The sequence below is a fragment of the Lampetra fluviatilis genome, chromosome 44 (genome assembly GCF_964198595.1).
Source record: "Lampetra fluviatilis chromosome 44, kcLamFluv1.1, whole genome shotgun sequence".
Taxonomy (NCBI): Eukaryota; Metazoa; Chordata; class Hyperoartia; order Petromyzontiformes; family Petromyzontidae; genus Lampetra; species Lampetra fluviatilis.
Genome location: NC_136318.1, coordinates 266,361 through 289,977, shown reverse-complemented (window position 1 = coordinate 289,977; position 23,617 = coordinate 266,361). Strand labels below are relative to the sequence as shown.

Genomic DNA, 23,617 nt, shown 5'->3' with positions numbered 1-23,617 from the left:
GCTGAGGCAGACTGTTTTAAAAGGTGTGAAATGGGTGTAGCTCAAGGGTCATACAGAAGTGGCCGGGGCTAGTGATGTTAATGTGAGAAATTAGCGTGGAACTGTAAGAGAGGAGGAGAGCGGCCTCCTCGACGACTGGCCCCCACCACAGGAATGTGGAATTTTCACAACTGGTTCAGGCGCTGTCGGAGATGAATGCTACTTCGTTGCTCTTTGAGCAGGAAGACGTTTTGACTGTGGCTTATTCATGAGTGAAAATATGAGGACTGTCACATGACCCGTGAAATGAGAATGCCAAATTTTATCTCGAGTGTTCCTTGCTTGGAGCATGTTTATCATCTAACATCCTGCGCACACCCGACACAGCACTCCCACTACATTCCGAGTGTGTGTGCTCAGCAAAATACGTACTCTTTATATGCTGTTCATATTTTATGTACAGGATTACAAAGTAGGTATGATGTGGAAAAACATTAAATATCAGCATATGAAAAATCTTAAATTCTTAAATGAGCATTGGCAGGCCTGAGCCATTATTAGCAATTCCACATTGATATGGCATGGGCCATTATTTCTGTAGAATCACCTCTATTCCCACAAAGTGCGGCTCAATTTTATCAGCCTGGAATTGATGATGTGTTGGGTTGACCCCAACATGGATTTTAAATTCCATGTTGGGGTCAATTAAGGGAGACATTATTATAAATCATGTAGTACAATGTCACAATCTACAACTCTTTGTCAGTCCACTGCGGGATGAAAGATTCCCCACACTGTATCATTCTTGGGGGATGTTTGATCACACTTTGTCATGCTGGGCACTTGGTGGTTCAGATGTCACTCGCCACCGATGTTGGCCACAGCCGGGAATCAAACCTAGGTCACCAGGTAGGTAGTAATGCAGAATGTGAGCCACTGCGCCACTCCCCCGCACTTTGGTGGTACTGTGCAGTGCTGTCATTTATTCACGCTGTTGCATACCTGCCAAACACAAAGATTCAAATCGGTGAGACCCCAGCTGAAAATCCTTAGGATAACCTTGGGGAAAATTAGAATTATTTTTTTAAGTATACACAAACGAAATTTTGACAAAACTGACCCAATGAAACTTCACATGTGTAGGGTAGAAAAATAACCTGGGACACCGTAATCGACTCCGTCAGGGGGAGAATAAACACCCAGAGGGCGCCTCGGTTCTGTGTTCTTTGGCTCGAATGTTGATTTGCCCTCTGTTATGTTTGTGATTGTGGGTTCAATAAAAACATTTTTACGTATATGAAAGTAAAAATTAAACCCCTTACCCACAGAACTTGCTCTTTGCGGCACGGCCAATGTTATCAATGTTTAATGTTAATTTTATACAGAGGTTTTCACAACCAATATCAAATTCATAATTGGTTTCTTTTGGGTTAAATCGTGTAGGTATAATGCCCCCGGCCTGACAAAGCCAATCAATCCAAGTTGTCACGTGGGCAGATATGCAAATTGCGTCTGTTTATTAGCAAAACCAGAATGTTGAAAGGGATGCAACATGTTGAGAGTAAAATTGCCAATTGGTAATGTCCTGAAGTGCTGCGCTGTCGGATCGTATGCCCGTGACGCTGCCAGGCACTCTCACGTCATCCCATCGATACGCGGTGCAGGAGGCAGCAGGTTCTCCTCGGTGCGATGCCACGATGCAGTCAAGCTGATGAGCAGTCCCACTGTGGTAAACGTCGAGAAGAACAGAGCTGTCGCTTAGGTCGCTGTATTTCTCGCTCTCACACGCCGCCTCTCTGAGCGATTCGTGGACAGAACAATTGAACTGTCACGCAGGCACGGGCGAGTCTGCTTTTGGAGATGGGGGGGTTAGCAGCAACATTCTAGTGTCCACCACTAACTAAACACCCTCCTGTAGTATGTAAAATAACCGAAAATATTTGTGATTAGTTTCTCAGGGAAAGGTTTTGATTCAAAACAAACCTTTTGGAGGTGACCCTGACATGAGCGCTGAACCACCGGCAGCAGCGGCCGGTGAGACACTGCAATAAATTGGGCTGAGTGTGTGGTTTTCAGATAAACAGCAAAACATGTGATAATCCAGTCTAAACCAGGGAAATCCTTGAGACCTAACATGTATGCCATTTTCTTGGTTCTCGAAAGCTTTAAATCGAAATGTATGCCATTGGCAAAATAAATACAACACAGCGTTCCATTAAGGAATCGTTTTATAAATGACCATCATACCACCAGAATGTTTCCTAGATGGCAGATGAAATTATCATTGACATAATTTGTCAGGCGCCTCTGTGCTAATGCAATTTTTATTTAATTTGATGGAACACAACACCTACAAAACACTTATGCTTGAGTTCAATGTGCAGGCACTGCCTTTTTCATGTTAATTGCGTCCAGGCATTGTGCAATCAGGAGCCTGACAGGTTTTACACTACAGAGTTTAAGTGTAAGTTATATAACATCAACCAATACAGTAAGGCATTATATACATTGACGTATGACTTTAATTTATTGAGCTATCTCATTTTCAAAATATACCTTTGTGTGTGTGAGTTAGTGTGTTTGTACCTCTGCTTATGTGTATTGTCGAAGTATGTCTGTGTATATGTGTCTGGATATGTGTTTGATGGTAAATAGGTGCTTACCTAACAGTGCTTGCCCCAACATTCCAGGCAGGCTATAAGGGGGATCTTTAGTATGATATGTGTACTGCATGTCGTATGGGAAACCTTGCGCACGCTGCACTACAAATCCTACTTTGCGTCCTGGCCACGGTTAACATCACTTAGCCTTAGAGGAATATCTGCTGTGCTGGGCAGACATCAGCACTGGGGAGGTAAGGGCGACTGTAAGCGGTGCAGGTCATGCTACCCCTTATGCACCATTTCAGCCTTAATAGGTGCTCGTTAGCAACACTTTACCCGGCAGTCTGAATGGATATACAACAATCCCTCACCAACCGCGTTTTCCGCACCCATGGTATTCATGTTTCCATGGTTTTCCTGCAGCATACCAATTTGCTAACCACGGTATGGAGTTTTTTGTATCCATTCATATTGGCAACTGCGGTTGTGTCAACCTTGGCGGATTTCAAAAAGGTAATCCCCCTGATTGCTGAGGGATTGTTGTATGAGTGATTTTTTGTATTTGTTTTGCTTGTACATGTATCCCTCGATTTACGAAAGGGAGGCATTCTTTAAGAAACATGCGTAACACGAAATTTCATAATTTTGGAACGGCTTTTCCCATTAATTTTAAACAAAATATTCGGGATGTGTTTTGGACAGTTATTCCAACTACTCCAATCATGAATAGTACAACAATTGAATAATTAATATAAAACCAAAATAATTAACCATTTCAGGGAACTCACCAAAGATCTGAATGTTGGAATGACAGGCGAGGTGACGTGGAGACGTCACCGCTGCACTCTAGGGATACCGTGACGCTGTCGTGGGTGGATGACGACGCAGCCTCCTGGGCGATTCTTGTTTGATGATCTCATGGCGCATAACGGGTGAAAGGTCGTTAATGCAGAAATTCAGTGACGTTAATCAAAAAGTGTCCATAATTTGTCAATTGCAGTCACACGAAAATTCGTAAATCTAACGTCCCTAAAGGAAGGGATACCTGTATGCCTATTATGCAGCCAATTTCATGTTGTGCAGCTATTTCCGAGACTAAACTAAAAAATGTATTTTACCATATAAGGTCCACTGAGCTATTTAGCTCTTTTTCAGAAGCAACCTGGCCACAAATGATAGCTCAACGAAGTGGCTTGTCATATCTAGATGTATAGCAAGCCAAATACTCTAAACGAATGTTTATAAATGTGCAAAGAAAAGCAGAGGACCCGGAGAAAAATCCATGCGACCACGAGGAGAACATGCAAACTCCAAATATGTAGTCGTCAGGGTCGGGATCAAAACAATGTCCTGCATACCAGGCGAGGACCCGGCAGATTCCATATGATGTGTAATTTATATCCACAAAATTGGCATTATCAAGGTTGTTGTTATACCTGCTGTATTGTACTGGATTATACTCCAGTCAGGTGGCATTGTGACCAGAGTAAATAACTCTTAAGTCAGGAAGTTGAAAGTTCGAATCCTGGTGAGGTAGTGCAGTGAAATGGCTATTAAACATCCAGGCAGTGCCACGACACAGGGACCCATGGGCCAGAGGGATCCAAGCGCTGGGCTATGATGAGGAGGGGAATTGGACAGAGGAGTTCCCATTTCATTACTTACACCAGCGCCCGTGCAAATCACGCGACGCCACTGTGTGATCGACTCACCAGGATTGATAACATGTCTACAACTTTATTGAAAGTTTACATTTAAAAACTAAAACTATCAACAATTTTTTATTTGACCAGGTAAGGCCCACCGAGCGATTTATCTATTTTTCAGCAGCGGCCTAGTCACATATGATAGCTGAACAAAGTGGCTTATCATGTGGAAATTTATAGCAGCCAAATACTGTAAAGTTGTCATCCTATGGATTAACTTAGGAATATGTGATTTCCACCACTCACTGGGACACCGCGTGTTGCAACGAGAACTGCTTCATGCCCGTTTGAGTCGGTAGTCACAGAGGTAACCGGGTAATGCACTATTTCGCTCTGTATATTATTACAAGTTGCAGAATCTTGAAAACAACGTCCCTGTATTGCTGTCAGCATCTATCAAGCTGTATCTGTCATTGTGCCATGCTGAGACAATTGCAGGATTTCCTGTCCCAGAAAAATACATCCTGTTCTTTCAAATTGGAGTTTGACACTTTGAATGGATATTCCGGTATGCACATTATTATTGCTTATGAACCTTCTTCATAATAAAGCCAAAGGTTGATGTCACTGGGCTGCATTGTTTCACTCCCCAAGTTGTACAATGAACTTGCTGCGATTTGGACTTGCGATTCAGTTCTAGAATAAATTATTTTTTGTATAATTTTTACGTCTTACTTGCATTTATTTGGTAAACAAAACCTTTTAAGTTACATTTTTGCTACGGTAGCCCAAATGTAACATTTGCATATAATGTTTAATAATTAGTAAATACTCGATTCTAACACACACGATTCAATGCGTCACTGTGCAGATAATGGACCACAGCAATGGTTACCCGTAATGCGATACAAATAATTTGCCAGCAACATTATATAATTTTGCTTTTAACACGAAGTAATTAATGTATTTATATCTATTTCATTACGTAAGGGTTTTTTTGTACTCAAAATCTACTAATAGATATTAGTGACTATTCATATGCCTATTTGAAAACATCATCAAGAACAAATATATATTTAATTATCATCATTCCCCATGGTGTAAAGTGCAGGCTCCAACTCTTACATTTTGTATCTCTCGCCTCCACTCCCCTCTACACTCTCTCTCGCCTCCACTCCCCTCTACACTCTCTCTTGCCTCCACTCCCCTCTACACTCTCATCTCACGTTACTCCCCTCCAGAGGTGGGACAAAGTCATTGTTATGCAAGTCCAAGTCGAGTCGCAAGTCATCAAATTCATGACTCGAGTCTGACTCGAGTCCAAGTCACATGACTCGAGTCCACATCTCATAGGTGGGACAAAGTCATTGTTATGCAAGTCCAAGTCGAGTCGCAAGTCATCAAATTCATGACTCGAGTCTGACTCGAGTCCAAGTCACATGACTCGAGTCCACACCTCTGCTCCCCTCTACACTCTCTCTCGCCTCCACTCCCCTCTACACTCTCTCTCGCCTCCATTCTCATCTCACGTTACTCCCCTCCACGCACTCTGCTGCCTCTCCACTCCCATCTCCACTCCCCACCACGCACTCTCCTGTCTCTCCACTCCCATCTCGACTCTGCTCCACGCACTCTCCTGTCTCTCCACTCCCATCTCGACTCTGCTCCACGCACTCTGCTCTGGCAACCCAGGCTTTCTGTCGAAGTACCTGGTTAACCTTCGCTCAGTGTGAGGTCGCTCTTTCTCCTCTGCTGCTCCTCAGGTCTCTAATTCCCTTCTCCAAGCCATCTGTACTGTTCACTTCCTGTCCCTGTTCAAGTCCAGGCTCAAGACCTTTCATTTTTCCACAGCCTCTTTCGACAAAATCTATACGAAATGTCTACTGGGTCTGTACCGCATCTTGAGATAGTCACATAAAGACGCTGTATACGGTAAATCGACATCGTATTGTATTGCCATGTACATTACCTTTATACGCTCCATGCCTAAGACTGGCAATACATTAATTGAGAGACACGTGCATTGCTCACAAAGGAAAAGTTGCGAGTTAAAATTCAGATGGATTTCGACCCAGCCGGTAGATGCAATCAGAACCACTTTGTGTTAATTCTAGATTTGAAGCTTTCGTGACTGCAAGGAATCATCTTCTTAGGTTTTTTCGGTAAAGTCACGTAGAAAGTAAAATAAAATAAAAACAAAAATCACGACGTTTCGGAGGCAACACAAGTCTCCGTCAAGACGGTCCCACCTGATGACGGAGACTTGTGTTGCCTCCGAAACGTCGTGATTTTTGTTTTTATTTTATTTTACTTTCTACGTGACTTTACCGAAAAAACCTAAGAACACTTTGTGTTAATTCAACACTGGTTGTGTTGCCAGAGGCAGGCTCCCCGCCAGGCTTGTGGTACAGGGTGTTGTACCTTTATCGACAGGTGTTAATGGACTGTTCAAAAAGACACTGGAAGTCAATCATCCCATATTCGTATGGTGGGGATGGGTTTTTCTTTCGGACAACCACTATTGACTTCCCCACAAAGTGGTGCTATTTTTTATCGACCACGGAGGGGTGATGGGCCGAGTCAATCCCCAACCGGGACGTGAACTTGCGACTGCACGGTTTCTAAACTGTTCACTGAGTCACCTGCCCGGATATTCTCTTCACAGATGAACAGATGGTGAACCGATCTAGATGTAGAGGCTGGTCCCCGTTGTGGTAATGTGGAATTTTCGCCACTAGCTCAGAGTTGCTGACAGAGATGAGCACTGTTTCATTTGCCTATTTGAGTAGAGAGCCTCTTTCACTGCTTAACTTTGTTGTTTGCTTTAACTGTTGAAACATTAACTCGTGTGCAATGCATGCCTCCACCAGTGAGGTATGCTTGCGTAGAGTAATACCCAGCCGACGAAGAAACGTTGCTCTTGTGTAACACAACCATGACAGAGAATGGAATCTGAGCAGAATGTCGCGCCTGGAGATAGTGCACGTGACGAGTGACCACCATGCACGCCAGGGTCGTCAATAGGCGACTGCGGGGCATTGCTACTTGGTGGTCATCATGGGGCTGTGCAGCAAAATCCATTGTTGGACTGTAACACAAATCTTCATGTTCAGGAGTTAAATGCCACAGTCTGCCAGTGATGAGAGGGTTTCAGGAGAGAGTTTGGGTACTATTGCTCTTCGTCCTCCTTTGAAGGAGCGCAGGCTACGGTGGTTTACTCTGCGGCCCACAGTTGCATGGCCACAATCACACGACTGTGGCTGTCCATTTTACATTCATGAAAGAAATGTACGCATCGGCCTGTTAATGTTGTGATGTGGTGAATGGTGTCTTTGAGGAATGTCAAAGCCAGGAAATATATGGTGTTTGAGTGGCAAATGAGATGTTTATTCTGGGCATCCGCGTGGGGCAGAGAGGTTCATGAGTCATAATTCACGTAGAAAAAGAGCACGATATTTCACAATCGTTCACATGAGGTATTTCAATTATCCCACGGCTGTGATCCCCCACCTTCAACCCACACGGAGCAGCGTGGCGAGGCAGAGCCAACTGGCCCTCGTGCGCCAGTGGATTGACAAAATGACTGGGCCTTGTGCCTTGGTATAATACTGACGCAATCGTGTCCTGCGAATGTGTCAGTATTATAAGTGGAAAGTTGTGGGAAACTGTGACAGGACTGTGGCTATTGATGTTTAAGCAGTCATACGATGGCACTCCATTGCGTCTTTAAACGGTGCAGTTAAGAACAGGAAGCAAACGCCAGCCCCATAAAGTGGATTTTTGAACTGTCTACCTCAATGTTTACAAGTAATAAACCTTAAGGCCTCAATCAATACTTCTCCCCAGACTCACTATTTGCTTTCTGTGTAGAGAATTCGGCATGTGTATGTAACATACGGACGGGAGCGGCAGTGCAAGACCAGTGACGATTGTCTGAACCACCCATGGGCCTCCCTTAGGTTGGGTCGACTAAGCCTCAAATGAGTACCTGGGGAGACAAAGGCGGCCAGGGGTGGTGCTGGCCACCCATCCCCCCTTGTGCCGTACCGGCCTTCATCTGACTTACCCAGGTGTTTTGTTTGTTCGTAGCAGCACCATACATCATCACATAGCAGCAATCCTAACACTCGGCTGCATCCCGCTGCACATTTGCAGCATTCAATCAACACTTCTCGTTCTCAGAGACGCCTGAAGGCCCCCACCTCTTTTACCTCTTTTACCTCTTTTTGCCGGTTTCCGAGCATTGCAATGTAATTAGTATTGTCGTTACTCGGGTGGAAAAACCCAGCGTCTGTGTACGCAGTGCGTCAAACAGTCTGTCCTCCCGTTGTTTTCAAGTTTATAACATGATTTTTAATGGGTTTTTTGTTGTTAACTGTAGGATAAAATTAACAGGCATAACATCAAAGGGAAAATCTCTACCGTCATCCAGTCTATTGTAATGTGGGTAAAAGGGCTGTAAGTTGTAATTCAAGTCCGTGATGTACGCTGTTGATAACAAAAGCGAGTTAAGAGACTTCTCGCAAATAATGTCACATTACTGACTAGCAGCCATAGTTATGTAAAGCAAAAACAAGGCAGCCACAGACAAGAATATAGTGCTAAATTAATAGACCAATTTACTGTACCATGTTTAACTGTTCTAGAGTTAACTGAATCGACATCAGAACATCTGTTACATCTCTTGAGTTGTTTAATTTGACACGAGTTTGTGATTGTTTTGGCAACGGTTGTTATCGTTGAACCAAACAGAACTGTCCTCATGCACTCTTGCTCAGTTGTCCCATGTGCCTGTCATGGTTCTTACACACGGCCAGCAGTGACGCTCCCTTCTACAGCCAACCCGGACGGGACATGGGAGGAAAGTTTGCATTTAATGTCGAGTTTCAAGACCCTTTTTGCAAGGTTCCCACCTGGACCGCCTGCACTGTTTCTCACTGCGTGCGTTAGTTTGCACCAGGGAGTAGTAAACCGGTGTCCCAAGAGTCAACCGTAAACAATCGGGAAAGAGACTCCCGGCCTACTTTCTGTACTGCCGCCACCTGGTCATGTTGTAGTTCAGCAGGTGGGTGCATGCACGTGTACAGCTCTTTGTCAATCCACTGCTCGTTGAAAACCTCTTCATGTTCTTAGTTCTTTCGGTAAAGTCACGTAGGTAAAAAAAAATTACCTACGTGACTTTACCGAAAGAACTAAGAGTAAGAATCCTTGCAGTCACGAAAGCTTCAAATCTCGAACCTCTTCATGCCATGTGAGTCATGGGAGTTATTGGAACATATTTCTCCACCCTGGTCAGTGTGGGATGCCATCTGCTGACAAGGGAGCCTCGCAGAAACCTAGAGCACCTGTTTTGTACTTGGTGGTCGCCCGTACAAGCACCATTCTGGCTCAGGCCTGCTTAGCTTCTGAGATCTGGCAAGATTGGGAGCATTCCCGGTAATTTGTTTGTATGCCAGGCTGCGTGTATTCTGCTAATTGAGATGGAGGGCTCTCGGTGCATATTCTCCATTCATGGCGCTTGAACTCCTGGATATGAGGGGTAATGAAGAAGTCCGTCACCTCGCACACCTGTGACAGAGTGAGTGGATGCTCCGACAAAGGGTTAATGTTAAGTTTAAAGTACCCCTCTTTTAAGGATTACCAATTTTCACATTTCAGCACCTCGTTCATTGCAAACTCTTATTCATGTGTTGGCAAAGAGACATACATAAATCTGAAAAATTCAGACCAATTAAATAATAAATTACGTGGAATATAAAAGCAATCTATACCAAATAGACCTGGCTCTCAGTGATTTCTACATGATTCCACAAATACAGAATCACTTACACAGAGAACTCCTTGGGAGATTGATGAACCAAGTGCTTTACACTTCAAGGGGGAAAATAGAGAAATAAGAATTTAATCCACGTCACATTGCTTTCTATCAGATAACGCACATTTCATCCCTAGTGTAATGACATGATGACACCTGCTGGCTGGGAAAGGGAAGCACGGGTACGGGCACGGTCAAGTAAACACCCAATCGGAGAGGGAGAGGTATCTGGGGCAAAGGTAGCAGGTGGAGTGAGCCGAGATACTCAGGGAACCTGCTGGAAGGTTCCACGAGAGGGCGTGGCCGCAGACGGGGCCTAGCCACGCCTGGGGGGATATAAGGGGGAGCGGACCCGGGGTTCGTGTGTGGATTCTTGGGTCCTGACATCTCTCTCCGTCGTCTGGCCACGTGGAAGATCTGCGGGGTTTCCATCGTAATCATCGTCACGCCGTCAGCCAGCGGCGTGGCTGAGTGAGGGCGGTGGGACCACGCCGAGTGATCGGCTGTGCGTAGCCAGTAGAGACGTTAATATCTAAGTGTTGTACTCAGAGTGAGAAGAATAAGGTTGGCCTGTGTTGTGCCCAGTGTGAGTAATAAAAGAAGAAGTACCCTCTACACGACGTGTCGTGGAAGTCGCTCATTACAATAGTATCATGGATGTGTGTTCCCTGTGTTTTGTATTTACACAGCTTCAGGATGAGCAGCAGTGACCATGAAGATGATGGAGAGTGGAACGAAGAAGAGGAGGAAGAGGAGGAGGAAACAGAAGATGCGGAGCAGCTGGAAAAATCAGAGAGAGATGAGGAGAGGGTGGAGGTGGGGAGTGGGAAGGAGGAGGAGGAGGAGGGAGAGGAAGGTGCATGGGAGGGAGATGAAGGGGACTATGAGGATGCATTGGCACCGGTTGAAATTCGGGGACCCTTCCTCCCTTGCCCACCTCCCATCTCTTCCCTCCATCAGGGCTTTGTGGAAGTGTCTGCCAGCCCAGCCTTCCACTGCCTCGATCAGGTAAATGTCAGCTAATGTTAAATGTATGTATGTTGGACTTCTTTTGCACCTTATAACCATGCTAATCGGAAGGAAGACAAAAGGAAGAAAAAAACGCGTCATTATAATCTTGCAAATACAAATATTGGCTGTGTCGCAGGCTGTACAACACAAACTTAAAGATGTGTTAACAGGGCTCACGTCTCACAATTAGAACATTGCAAGTTTAAATATGTTTCAGTGATAAACGCAGTTTTGTCATCCTTCCAGGGTAGATGAAATGCATGCCACTTCTCAGAGGCACAGATACAACACCAAGTATTCTTTTTCTGAGAGGTTGCCTCCCTGTCATGGAATGTTGAATCGTCATCACGACCATTGTCAGAGCTAATTGTGCTTGTATAAAAAAAACTAAAGTAAAACGTTAACAAAAGTATCACATACACAGTTGAACACCCTAATCCCGTATTGGTCCTACTTGTGTGTCAGCTGTTTCACGCAGGCCAGATCACGGGTGCACGCGTTGCCCAGCTCAAGGAGCTGTACAGCCGCTTGCAGGAATCTTTCAAACTGTGAGTCAAGTTCATTGGTTACCGGGTTTCACTAAGACTGACCTGTATCCACTTGAGCTGGTACAAACTTCAATCTCCGCAGAGAATGAGAACATACATCAGGGAAGAGTGTACAAGCAGCCTTCTGCCCTCTCACATCTGTATACTTTCATAGAATGTAGTCGAGATGAGGTTCATATTTGAAAGATTTCAGCTGTCGATTTTTGAAAATTAACTTTTGGATCCTTTTCAGATTTTCAAATCGTTTAGATTGTGTTGTATGTTTGTGCGAATTCAGCTCACAAGAGTGAAGTCATTAGGTACCACATGACACAATTTTTCTTGGAAAAATAACAAGTGACATCATATTAGTGGTGTGACTTCCCATGCGGAATAATTGAAACCAAACAAATTCCGATCCTCTGAAAGTCCTGATTGGAAGATTTTTTTGGATTAATCTGAAATTGGGAGGCACATCAATAGTATGTATTTCCATGCATAGCTACATTAAAACGTATTTATTTTTCCCAATATAATCTCAACATCACGTCATACGACTAAGATCCCTAATGGAACTCCCGCAGAGCAGTGCGACCCTTCGTGTTGCAGGACAGCCCACGGAAGTGGATATCACGGATCTCTCCAAATGCTGTCTGGTCCACACAGAAGGAGGCAGCACACCCCCCCCCACCCACGCTGCTACACCAAGTCTATTGTTTATCGCGTCACAGTCAAACCTAGAATGTATCCTAATTGTGTGCAGAGACATGTTTAACAGTTTTTTGTGGTGCAGTCTTTGGTGACTGAGCTTGGACTGTCAACTCACGGCAATTGAGAACTTGGGTTAATAACGGGCGGTGGAAATATGGATTTGAACCCAGGTGCTCGGTGGTGCCAGCTCAGTGCTCTGACCTCTGAGCCACCCGGCCACCTCCAGTTACATTTAAATGCATAACTGCATCTAAATGGTCACTCAGAGTACAATTGTTAATTATTTGTAAAGTGACTCTAAAATGTAATGGTACTAAGTGTTTCATCACAACAGCCTTTCACAATTATGTAAATAAGACCACAAAGTGATGGGTTTTCAAGTGTAGCCATTTGATAGTGTGTCAATCTGTACCAGGACTGTGGAATCAAGGGTTGATGAATTGTGTAGATTTGCTAAATTCCCAAATCCAGCCAACTGTAAGCTGTCTAGACAATGGAAATACAGCAAGTTGGTTTGTGAATGCATTTGTCAAACCTTTTGAGTGTTATCCCTAAATTGTATTGGTTTTCTCTGGGTACTCTGAAAAATAAGTCCAATGCAGTTATCTCTTGAAACAGCCTTGAGACTCACTGTGTCTCATATTATCCACGATAACAAAACAAATATTTCCTCGTCACCAGTGATTGCACAACTTTAGTCCCTGCGTTGATAATGCAATACACTAACCACTCCAGCCTTATTTAATTTTTAATTTCTGTGCACATGCAATGTACATGTATCTGTGTACGTATGTGTGGAGCTGCGGCGGTAGTGATTAGCGAACTGCGCTATGAACCCGGCGACATGGTTTTGATTACCAGCCGTGGTTAACATCAGTAGCAATTAACCGAACCGGTCCTGGGCCTCACCTCGGTTGACTCAGCCTTAAATGAGTACCTGGTGCAGTGTGTCAACATCAGCATTGTGGGGAGACGAGGTGGCCAGGTATGGTGCTGACCACCCACCCCCTCGTGTGCCATGTCGGCCTTAATAGGTGCTCGCTAACAGCACTTGCCCCAACAGTCTATTAAGGCCTACATTACAATAAAACTATTTGAGAAAATGGACCCTAAATGTAGAGTGCCAGACAACAACCCTATACAGCATTTCCCACAAACCACTGTTAATTTTGTTTTTACATTGGTAAATATTTATGTTGGCTGATTGAAAGCCATGTTACTGCCAGAAGGGACAAAGGGCTACGCACTCTGTGCTTGAAAGCGACTGCTGTTTGTAACGTTTAATGTCTGAAAGGCTGTACGTGGCGTTCCTGCAGAATAAAGGTCGCTCATATTGACAGAGAAATACACTGTGGCAGACTTAATATATATACACTTTTGCAAGAATACTATTGAAGCGTCACACACAGCTTGCACTAAACGAGCCAGTGGTGTCACAGAACCACAGTGCACGCAGCTGCATGACAAGACCTGCAGTGTGTTTTGTTTTTGTAAACATCTACAGTTGCTGAGCATGGGCCCAAAGGCCCAACACGTCGAGCAGCCAGCAATCGACAGCACAATCAAAGTTGTAATAGATAAGAGTGTAACGTATGTATGTTGAACTTCTTTAACGCTGTACGTAGCCAACCGTGCTAATCGTAAGTGTGGAATAACGTTTCTGGGATTGAGCAAAGTTATTGTGATAAGAGCGTGGGAAAAAGAGATGATTGGAGGGAATTGCAAAGTGGAGTAGTGAGAGGGAGGCAGTGGAAAGTGCAGTATTGTGACCTTGCAGTGTCATGAGTGTGGGTGTGAGTGTGTTGCTGTGACCGCAGTGGGGGGCGGGAGTCTGGCGGTTAGCGCGCTGCACTACAAATCCAGCCACCAGAGTTTTATTCCGACTCACGGGCAACACCAGTGACGCATATTTGAACCAGTCCTAGGCCTCCCCTAGGTCGACTCAGCCTCAAGGGAGTACCTGACGCGGTGTGTAAACATCGCATCCTAGCAGTCTTCTTTTTTCTAATGGCAGGATAGAAAAGCAATGTTTTTGAACTGCGTTCTCGTTGAATATTACATTTTTTTAAACCAATCGAAGGAGGCAGAAGTAGACGCTTTTTGGATCACAGCGACGCCGCCCAGGATGTTACATGGACGGTTCATTCGTCGGTGAAGCATTTGATGGTTTGGACTTCACCACGGTTGCAGTTTGGCGATTCTGTGATGATCGTCTGTTTGTGGAAGGTGGACGTGCGTCTCCCGCTCTGCGTTCGAGTGTAGTGAAGCCCATAGTGGTTGTTTGAGTGAGAAGCACGGTTATTCCACAGTCACATCCTCTGTGAGGTTTTGTTGTTTGCCACATCCATAGCCGCCCACGATTTTGTCCAGTGAGTGCCAATGTTTTTACTTTCGGCTGCTAGAGCAGAGGCGCGCAACCAGAAATATTTTTTGCATTTCAGCCGATGGCGTGGGGGTTCTTTTAGGTGGTCAAAATATAGGTTTTTGGGTTAGATTGCGTAAATATAAATACGTCATTAACCCACCACCCGACAGTCAATTTGTAATGCGGGCGAAAGCGACCTTCCGGATGTGACGTCACGAGGAGGCGGAGCCAGGTGACGTGGGTGAAAGGTAGGGGGTCCTTAAGCGGCTAAACCGGAAGGAGAAGGCAGTCGGGGTGTGAATGGAAAGGTGTGGGGCCACGCGGGCGTACGAGCCGAGGGGGCACCGTCAGAAGCGGGAGCCAACCCTGGGAACAGTAGGGAGCTACTGGGAGGTGTAAAGCTGCAGACAGAGATAGGCAGTAAGGCTGTGTGTGAGGGGCAGCGAGGTGGCTGCCAAGAGTCGCAGGAGCAACGAGAAGGCGAGACAGCACGAGGCTGTCAGAGCTGCAGCAGGAACAGCCAAGGGAGCTGTGTGAGAGTACAGCAGCGGAGCTGCTGTGGGGCTGCAAGAGCGACAAGAACAGCAGCGGGGCTGCTGATGTGGACTGGAGTGACATCGGAACCAGCAGAGAGAGAATAAGAGAGACAGCCGTGTGGGAACGCAGTACGGACCGAATAAAGGACACTGAGCCAGAGATCGTGGTCAAGTCTTTTATTACAAATTCATAAGGATTGTGTCCGGTGGTCGTGGGTTAATGACACATTTATGTTCACGGGCTCTAACCAGAATCCTTTATAATGAATACTATTGGTCGCGAAAGTCCGCGTGTTAACTTGTAGGTGTTGTTGAAGCGGCAGAGCGTTGTTGTCCATCACCTTGTGGTACTCCCTGGTCGTCGCGGCATCACGTCGGATGTTGGTTGGGGCGATATTTGCTGCCACGGGAAGCCACAGGAGTGGAGTGGACTTCAGGATGCCGCTGATGATACGAATTTGGGTGTTGATTTCGGTATCGACAAGGTTTGCATGAGAGCCGGCACTCCACACGGGAGCGCAGTACGACCCCATTGTGGCGTGGAACAGAGCTTGCGTCGATATCTTTAACGTGCAGGCGTGGCTTCCCCTCGTTTCAGAATAATGCTCACTTGTGTTTTTTTTCCTGTTGGCTCATTTGGGCTGGTGGCAGTCGGTGAGCATCCGGTCGAGAGTCACTCCTAGATACTGGGGGGTGGTGGTCATGTGTTAGGGGTGTTGTTCCACAGTAGTTGACAATTTTCGTGGCTTGGCATTTGTCCAGGTAGAAAACGGAGACATCGCGCTTGGAGACATTTGGCTTGAAGCGCCAATTCTTGAAATTTGCTTCTAGGGGCTTTACATCTTTACCCAGTACTTTTCCAGTGTCCTCTATTGTCCGGGCTTGGGTTACCAACGCGATGTCATCCGCGTTCTTGAGCCTGCTGGAGAATGTCACCAAAATGCTGCCGGTCTCGAGATTGAACAGCGCTGGGGCAAGAATAGATGCCCGTGGAAGTTTGTTGTTCAAACCTCGTGGATTGCTTGCTGGAAACTTCACCAAGGGTGAAGCATAGGTCGGTCATTATTTCTGTGATGAGTCCGATTGGTGGACGGCGATGTAAAGCTGTCACAAGCTTGAGCAGGAGACCCTTCTGCCATGTGGTATCGTGTGCCGTGAAGAGGTCAATCAAGGCTGTTGCTGTTTTGAGCTGACTTTCGAAGCCTGCCTGAATGCAGCTCGTTAAAGCAAATGCTTGATTGCAGCAATGTCGCCCGGTTCTGAACCCGACTTATTCCTCGGGAACTATATCCTCAAACGTAGGCTTCGGCCTTGAAACAGGAGTCACTCCATTTGCTATAGCCGACACTGAGGAGGGAAATTGTGCATTAGTTTTTAGCATCCGATGCATCCTTGCTGGGTTTAAGAAAGTCTGTAATCGTAGCTGCTTTCCACTCCTGTGGTACCATGTCTGAGGAGTGGATGTTGGTGAGGAAAGTGCCAAAAAAAATTCTCACTCATCGTCTAATTTCTTGATGAATTCTGGATGAATCCCATGAAGACCTGCAGCATTCCCAGATTTCAGCTGTACAACACCATCGTTTTGTTCCCCATTGAGCAATGACCGGAGAATGCGGAAGTTTGTTGTCAGTGGTTGAGAGTTACAAAGAGTTTTTGTAAACTTGGCGTCTTGATTTCGTATCGATCGCCGCTAATGAATTCCTGATTCGCTGTCTGGCAATGTCGTAAACCAAACATACAATTGGAGACTCAGCTAGGCTTTGCTGGGTAAACAAGCGGAATAAAAAAAATATTATCGTGCAATCGCGTGGCACAGGACCCGCGACTCGGAGGAGGCGCTGCTCCGGGAGACGAAGCGCTACACAGAGGAGCTGCAGGGCCAGAGGGGGCAGCTGGAGAGTGCCGACGCCTTCCCCGACGGGCAGAGCACGGACGTGGGGCGGCTCCGCTCCCAGCTGCTGCGTCACCACAATGCCCTGTCTCAGAGCGAGGAGACCCACACTCAGCTGCACTACAAGATCCAGAGGTCTCAGAGACCCACACACAGCTGCACTATCAGCCAAGACACTACAGATCCTGGGTTTGAATCAAGGTGGCCACTCCATCTTCCTCAGATTGTCAAAATGAATTAATTGAAAGTTTCAGCCCAGTCACTAATAACTGCAGAAGAAATAATCAAAAATTTCGGTTTTCACCTAATGTTGCTTGTCCCAGATTTGAGAATCTTAATCAGATGATGTGTGAATATTGAAAGAGGGGAGACAAAGGCAGTTGCCACCTTTTCCATAATCCAAGCCTGGACAGCTTTCTCAGTCATTCTGGATCTGTTTTATGAAAAAGTTCAACACAGTTCCACTAAATCTCAGTACAAATAAATTTCTGCCACACAAACACAGATCCAATTTAAACACTGTTCGGGTCAAACCCAGACAGGTGATAACCCTGTGTGCCATGCTGGCCTGAATAAGTGCTTGCTCACGGCACTTGTTCATACCATTCGTCAAGCTAGTCAGGTGGTCTCTTCTGTTGGCTTCATGGGTATTTATTACACCAGCCACAATAATAACAGCCGCCATTGGCCACTAAGTGGTGATGATGTCAACACGGCACTTGTGCCAGGCTAGGTGCACTTTGAGGCCACGCGAAGTGTTGAAGGCTCGCTGGCAGGAGATCACGGGACAGACCCAGGGTCGTGGGTTGACTGACTGCGCTAACTGGCAGATGCACCACCTGTGCTCCCTACTGTGCATTTTAGGCACCCGGCACTGCGCTCGTTGTTGTGAGCATCGCTCCTCTGCACTCCTCTGTTGTCTAAGGGCAACTGCCTCCAACTAGCCCCACACACATACATACACACACATACATACACACACATACATACACACACACACGGAGATGTTAAATGCATTTCTCACGAGATGTGCTGTTTTGTTTTATATCTCAGTTTACAAGATGAGAAGAATTTGCTTCAAAAGGAATATGAACGCATGCCAAAGCCAGGGGTAAGCGTGACACAGGTTCGAATCTGTATCAGCTCTGGAGGAGGGTCATTGCACTTCATATATCATTGCCTTAACTGATGATGGGCAAGCATTTCCCAACTCTTTCAAGTGAATCACCACCGTGTATAACAAGTGTTGCAGTTGCTGCAGGGCTATGTCGTGAGCATCATCGAGTAATGCAGCAACATCCATCGTACTGCATTTGTATGCTCCCAAACCAATCTACACAGACCAGTGTGGTGAAGCATGGCCATTCAAGCCCCACGAGCCGTGCAGAGTAAGGTGGAGAAAGACGGCAGAAATTGATTTCTACCGTGACCTGGGACTGGTATTGTGTTCAAATTGTATCCCAGTTATCTGCACAAGTTTTGATAATACAGGAATCCCCCGTTTTACGTAAGGGAATGCATTCCTGGGAAATGCTACATAACTAAAAATTACTTAAAACAAACCTTAATTTCCCAAAGGGGTTGCATTACTAGCCGACTTTTCATGACAAAAACGTGACTGAATATCATGAAGTGTACAAAAATTATTATGCATGTCATAAGTTAACATGCATTCTAACTTTATTAAATACAAATAATTGGATACAACTTACCTGAGATTATTAAAGAGCTTGCTGATCGATACCTCTTGGGGTGAGTCGTGGTGGAGTTACACAGACAAATAAAGTGGCAGTATCACGTGCCCCTTCATCTGACGATGAAGCTGGAGCTACAGCAGAGTGCACCAGAGGAAGCTGGCTCTCCTCTGGCCTCTTCTTTGGACCTTCTGGCTTAATTGCAGAACGTAAAAAAAAATCTGTCCAAAGACAGCTGGACACAATTGTTTTTCTTCTCTTGGTACAGCTCCTTGTAGTAGTGAATGCCAGTTCATATTCATCGTGGTGGTGGTGGTGATGATTGTGGTGGAGGTATCGTTTCATCGGCCTCTCCCTCAGCTCGTTGTTCCAGCTCCATCAGATCCTTATGTGACAACTCGTCACTAGCAATTACATCACATTGTCTGACTCCACCAAATTGTCATGTAGCACATGGAGGACTCTTCTCGATGTGGTATGCGCTGTGTGCTTTACAGTAGAGCATTCCACAGCAAAATAGGTTTCACTGTGCGCGTTCCTAGTAAAAAAATTATAGAACAGATGCGAAAAATTCAACTTATAAGGAAGTATGTTCCCTAATTCAACAGAAATGTACGTGCGAAACAATACATAATGTGTTTAACTTATAGCGGGGGATTGCTATAGACCTAGTGCTCTCTGAAACATATGTCCATGTTTGGAAAAAGTGGCAATCCCAGTGGCGAGTCCTTCATTGAGTAGTGGATTGACGAAAGGGCGTACGTATACACTTTGACTTTTTCTCATCATTAATTAACAACACCCCCTCCCCCCCCATAGGATCTGGAGAGAAAGGCCAAGCTGGTCATGGAGGGCTGCGAAGATCTACGCAGGGAGGTGTCCCAGCGCAAGGCAGAGGTGCAGAGTCTGCAGGAGGAGCTGGAAAGCAGGAAAGGGCAAATGATTCGGGAGCAGAAGAGCCTGAACCAGCAGAAGATTCTGCGGGAAAATCTTAAGGTAACGCTTGCAATGGTGTGCACTTGCACAGGGAAATTGAGGAGAGTGCGTGGAGGGGAGTAGGGTGAGATGAGAAGGGAGAGGTAGGGGAGTGTGCAGGGGAGTAGAGTGATATGAGAGGGGAGAGGTAGGGGAGTTCATGGAGGGATGTATGGTGAGATGAGAGGGGAGAGATTGGAAAGTGTGTGGAGTGAGATGACAGGGGAGAGATAGTAAAGTGTTGGGGAGTAGAGTGAGATGAGAGGGGAGAGATGGGAGATTGTTGTTGAGTAGAGTGAGATGAGAGGGGAGAGATGGGAGAGTACATGGAGGGGAGTGGAACAAGATGGAGGGGATCTTCTTGGTTCTTTCGGTAAAGTCACGTAGAAGGGAAGTAATAAAATAATAAAAATAAAACATAATAAAATCAAATAGGTAGTTATTTGATTTTTATTTGATTTTATTATGTTTTATTTTTATTATTTTATTACTTCCCTTCTACGTGACTTTACCGAAAGAACCAAGAAGATGAATCCCTGCAGTCACGAAAGCTTTAAATCGAAAAGATGGAGGGGAGTCGGTTGAGTCGGGAGGAGAGGCGTTTATGTTGTAAAACTGTGAACAGCTGCAATGACTCAGTCACTGACTCAGTCACTGGGCACGTTCTCCGAGTTTGAATATGTGCACTTCCACTCGTACATTGTCGTCTTCCTCGCATCATCTCTTGCAGAATGAACTGGTCCAGATCCACATGGTTCCCGGAGAGATTATGAAGGAGATCAAGGCGGTGGAGCACAAAAAACAGTGCGTGATTCATTCAACTTTTCAAACAGTAATGGCAACACAAGCTCCTTGTCAAATACATCAGTGTCAGTCAGAATTAGCGATCGGGAGCAGAAGTCAAAATGTGTATTTCTGGGGTGGTGCAATACTCAACCTCCGTTGGCAGGCCTTGAGCCATTTGTGGAAATGTATTACTCAATTCCTGTTCTGATTTGTACACAGGTGTCCCTCGATTTACAAACGTTCTATTTACGAAATGTCGCATTTATGCAATTGACAAATTATTGACACTTTTCGATTAATGAAATCGAATTTCCACATTCACGAAATTTCACTACGGCATGCGCCACGAGATCATCAAACAAGAATCACCCGGGACGGCGTCACGGTGTTCCTAGAGTGCAGCGGTGACGCCTCCACGTCACCTCGCCTGTCATTCCAACATGCAGATCTTTTAGTGAGTTCCCTGAAAAGGTTAATAATATTTTGCTACATTTTATAATTCTATTATTTTTATACTTATGTTATTTATTATTATATTTGGATTGTGACTAGTGATATAGGTGTATATTTTTAGGTTAGGAGTAGTTGGAATGACTGTCTGAAACACATCCGTAATTTTATGCATTAAATTCATGGGAAAAGCCATTCTGATAGGGGTAGGGCAGCTTTACAATGACCAAAATCCCTCTCGAATATAATCAATAGATCTGTTGAAAGTGTGCACGATGCGTCACTCCTGTGCTGCAGGGAGCAGGAGGAGCGGCGGGCGGTGCTGGAGGCGCAGAGCCGGGATGCCCAGGCCGCACTGGCGGGGGCAGCGGTGCGGGCGGAGGAGGCACGGCACGAGGCGGTAGCGGTGGCAGAAGAGCTGGACGCTCGGCGTACGCAGCTGGACGCGCAGCGGCACGAGCTGCAGAGGCTGGCACGAGACCTCGCCTTCGCTGGAGAGCGGGAGGCCCAGCGCCAGGGCGACCGGTACGACGCCACAACCCCTGTTCACGGCACCAAGATAAAGGATTTTTCCTGGACATCTGCAAAAAAAAGCCTCATAGCTTTATCGGATTTCTCCAGGAATAAATCAAGATTCAGGTTCCGATTCCCATGTAAATTCACATTTCAACTCAAAAGTTGCAATATGAGTTTTTGTCAAAGGCTGCCGAAACGTCTAATACAAATCCCCCACGTGGTCTACGTCGACTGTTCACGAGCACCAATGAAGGCTGGCACAGAGGATGAAGCCGTCACATGACGAGCAGCAGACACTAGTTGAAAACTAATTTGACCTAGGGGAGGCCCAGGACCCATTCAGTTATTTGCCAATGATGTTAGTCATGACTGGGAATAAAACCTAGGTCACCGCATTCCTAACATATACACACAATCGTACATGTGCTAATATTAATATGAAATATACATTTCAATAAAAAGTGCGTATTAAGATCGTAAGAACGCATGAGCGGGTGTTGTGACGCATTCCACAACTGTCCACCCTTATCTTCACACTGCACAAGGTACCAATTTAAAACTGAATGGCACCATGGGAGGCCAAGGATCATTTAGATGTCACTCGCCACTGATGTTAGCCGTGGACGGGAGTCGAACGCATGCCGCGGGGTTCAATAGCGCACTTCGCCAGCCACCATGCTACCGCTCCACAGAGACCTTGCTATGACCCATCACAGCATGCCACTGTCACACAGAAAAAGCGCTACACAGGGGGTTCCTAACACGGCGGTCTGACAGACCGTTAGGGGGCAATCGCCACCACCATGAGGAACTCTGCAATTGATTGCAGATTCTACGGGACCCGTATTGGCGGGTGTCATATTGTTTACCAACCTCACGTTGCTTATCTCGATTGGTGGCCATGAGTCATTGTTGAAAAGTCCACAATCCTATGGTGGGGGCCCGTTTATCCATTTGACTACAACTTCGACTCTGCATGATGTGGTATTCCTTTGGTCCGATTCCAGGGAGACAATGATCCGAGTCTACCCTTGATCAGGATTTGAACGATTATCTGCTACTATATTCCAAATTATACTGTCGAGTGTCAGCATTACTCATCATCAATTATGCATCACAATCAAGTAAACTTGCGGTCAAATATAAAACGTACGGAAAAAAAACTGTTGCTGGATCTGCTCTGATATAAAGATTGTTAAAGGAAAATGCAAGCGAGAATTCTAATAGGTCTCTCATGAACGTACTAAATGTCTGCTATGGCATTGCCCCCTACTGCCTACAATGAGTCCTCGCGGCTGCCTCCGAGCTCGCTGTCACGTGCGTGCTTATGCTGCCGGCCTTGACGTGTGCGGTGTTTTGTGTGTTGCGTGCTGTGCTCGCCTTTGTGTGTGTTGCTGTGTGTGCTTAGGCGCCCACTAACAGCACTTGCCCCAACAGTCTGTTAAGGCTATACCGGGGATCTTTGTCTTTGTGTGTCGCGTGCAGGGCCACGTGCGACCTGCGTCTGCGCCACGCCGGCGTCGAGAAGAGGGCCCAGCACGAGCTCCTGCTGCAGCGCGAGCGCGAGAAGGAGCGCGAGCTGCGCGCCCTCGCCAAGGCCGACAAGCAGTTGAAGGCGGCGCGTGACGCGCTGGCGCTCGTGCAGAGCGCGCATGCCAAGACGCACGCGCAGGTGTGCGCCACCCATGGGGGGCGCTGTGCATTGGGCATGAATCGCACATCGTGATCATCGAGTGTTCTCTCCAGAGACGACTCCAAAACACGATTCTCCCACTCCATGCTGCTGTCTTTGTCCGCACGTCCGTCCTTGTTGAACACCGTCTGGTGTTGCCGTTATTCTCCTTCCTCTTGGTTTTTTCCCAAAGAGACGTTCTTCAGTCGCCTTCTCCAGCCCATTGCCTCCCACTACATCACGTCACACATCGGCACAATACTCGGATCGCTCCACTGACTCCCAATCCAATCCCACATTAATTTCAATCTTGCACTCACTGCCTTGAAGATCCTGCATGGATTAGCCCCGACCTCTCACTTTTCATCCCACTCGCCTCCCCTCCACACTGTCCCCTACTCCTCCCCTCTCGTTTCACTCTACTCCTCTCCAGGGTTGGG

General features: G+C 46.1%; 1 protein-coding gene across 2 annotated transcripts in view; it reads left to right on the top strand.

Annotated features, from left to right (window-relative positions):
• Window positions 1-23,617, top strand: part of CCDC146 (coiled-coil domain containing 146) — a 38,356-nt gene that overhangs the window by 3,464 nt on the left and 11,275 nt on the right. For both annotated transcript variants that reach the window (XM_078876404.1, XM_078876403.1), the window contains exons 2-9: window positions 10,733-11,051; window positions 11,520-11,602; window positions 17,010-17,219; window positions 18,138-18,195; window positions 19,598-19,774; window positions 20,484-20,557; window positions 21,287-21,514; window positions 22,991-23,177. In XM_078876404.1, the coding sequence (XP_078732530.1) occupies window positions 10,740-11,051; window positions 11,520-11,602; window positions 17,010-17,219; window positions 18,138-18,195; window positions 19,598-19,774; window positions 20,484-20,557; window positions 21,287-21,514; window positions 22,991-23,177 (1,329 nt within the window). In that variant the 5' untranslated portion in view covers window positions 10,733-10,739. The remainder of the gene's footprint in view (window positions 1-10,732; window positions 11,052-11,519; window positions 11,603-17,009; window positions 17,220-18,137; window positions 18,196-19,597; window positions 19,775-20,483; window positions 20,558-21,286; window positions 21,515-22,990; window positions 23,178-23,617) is intronic.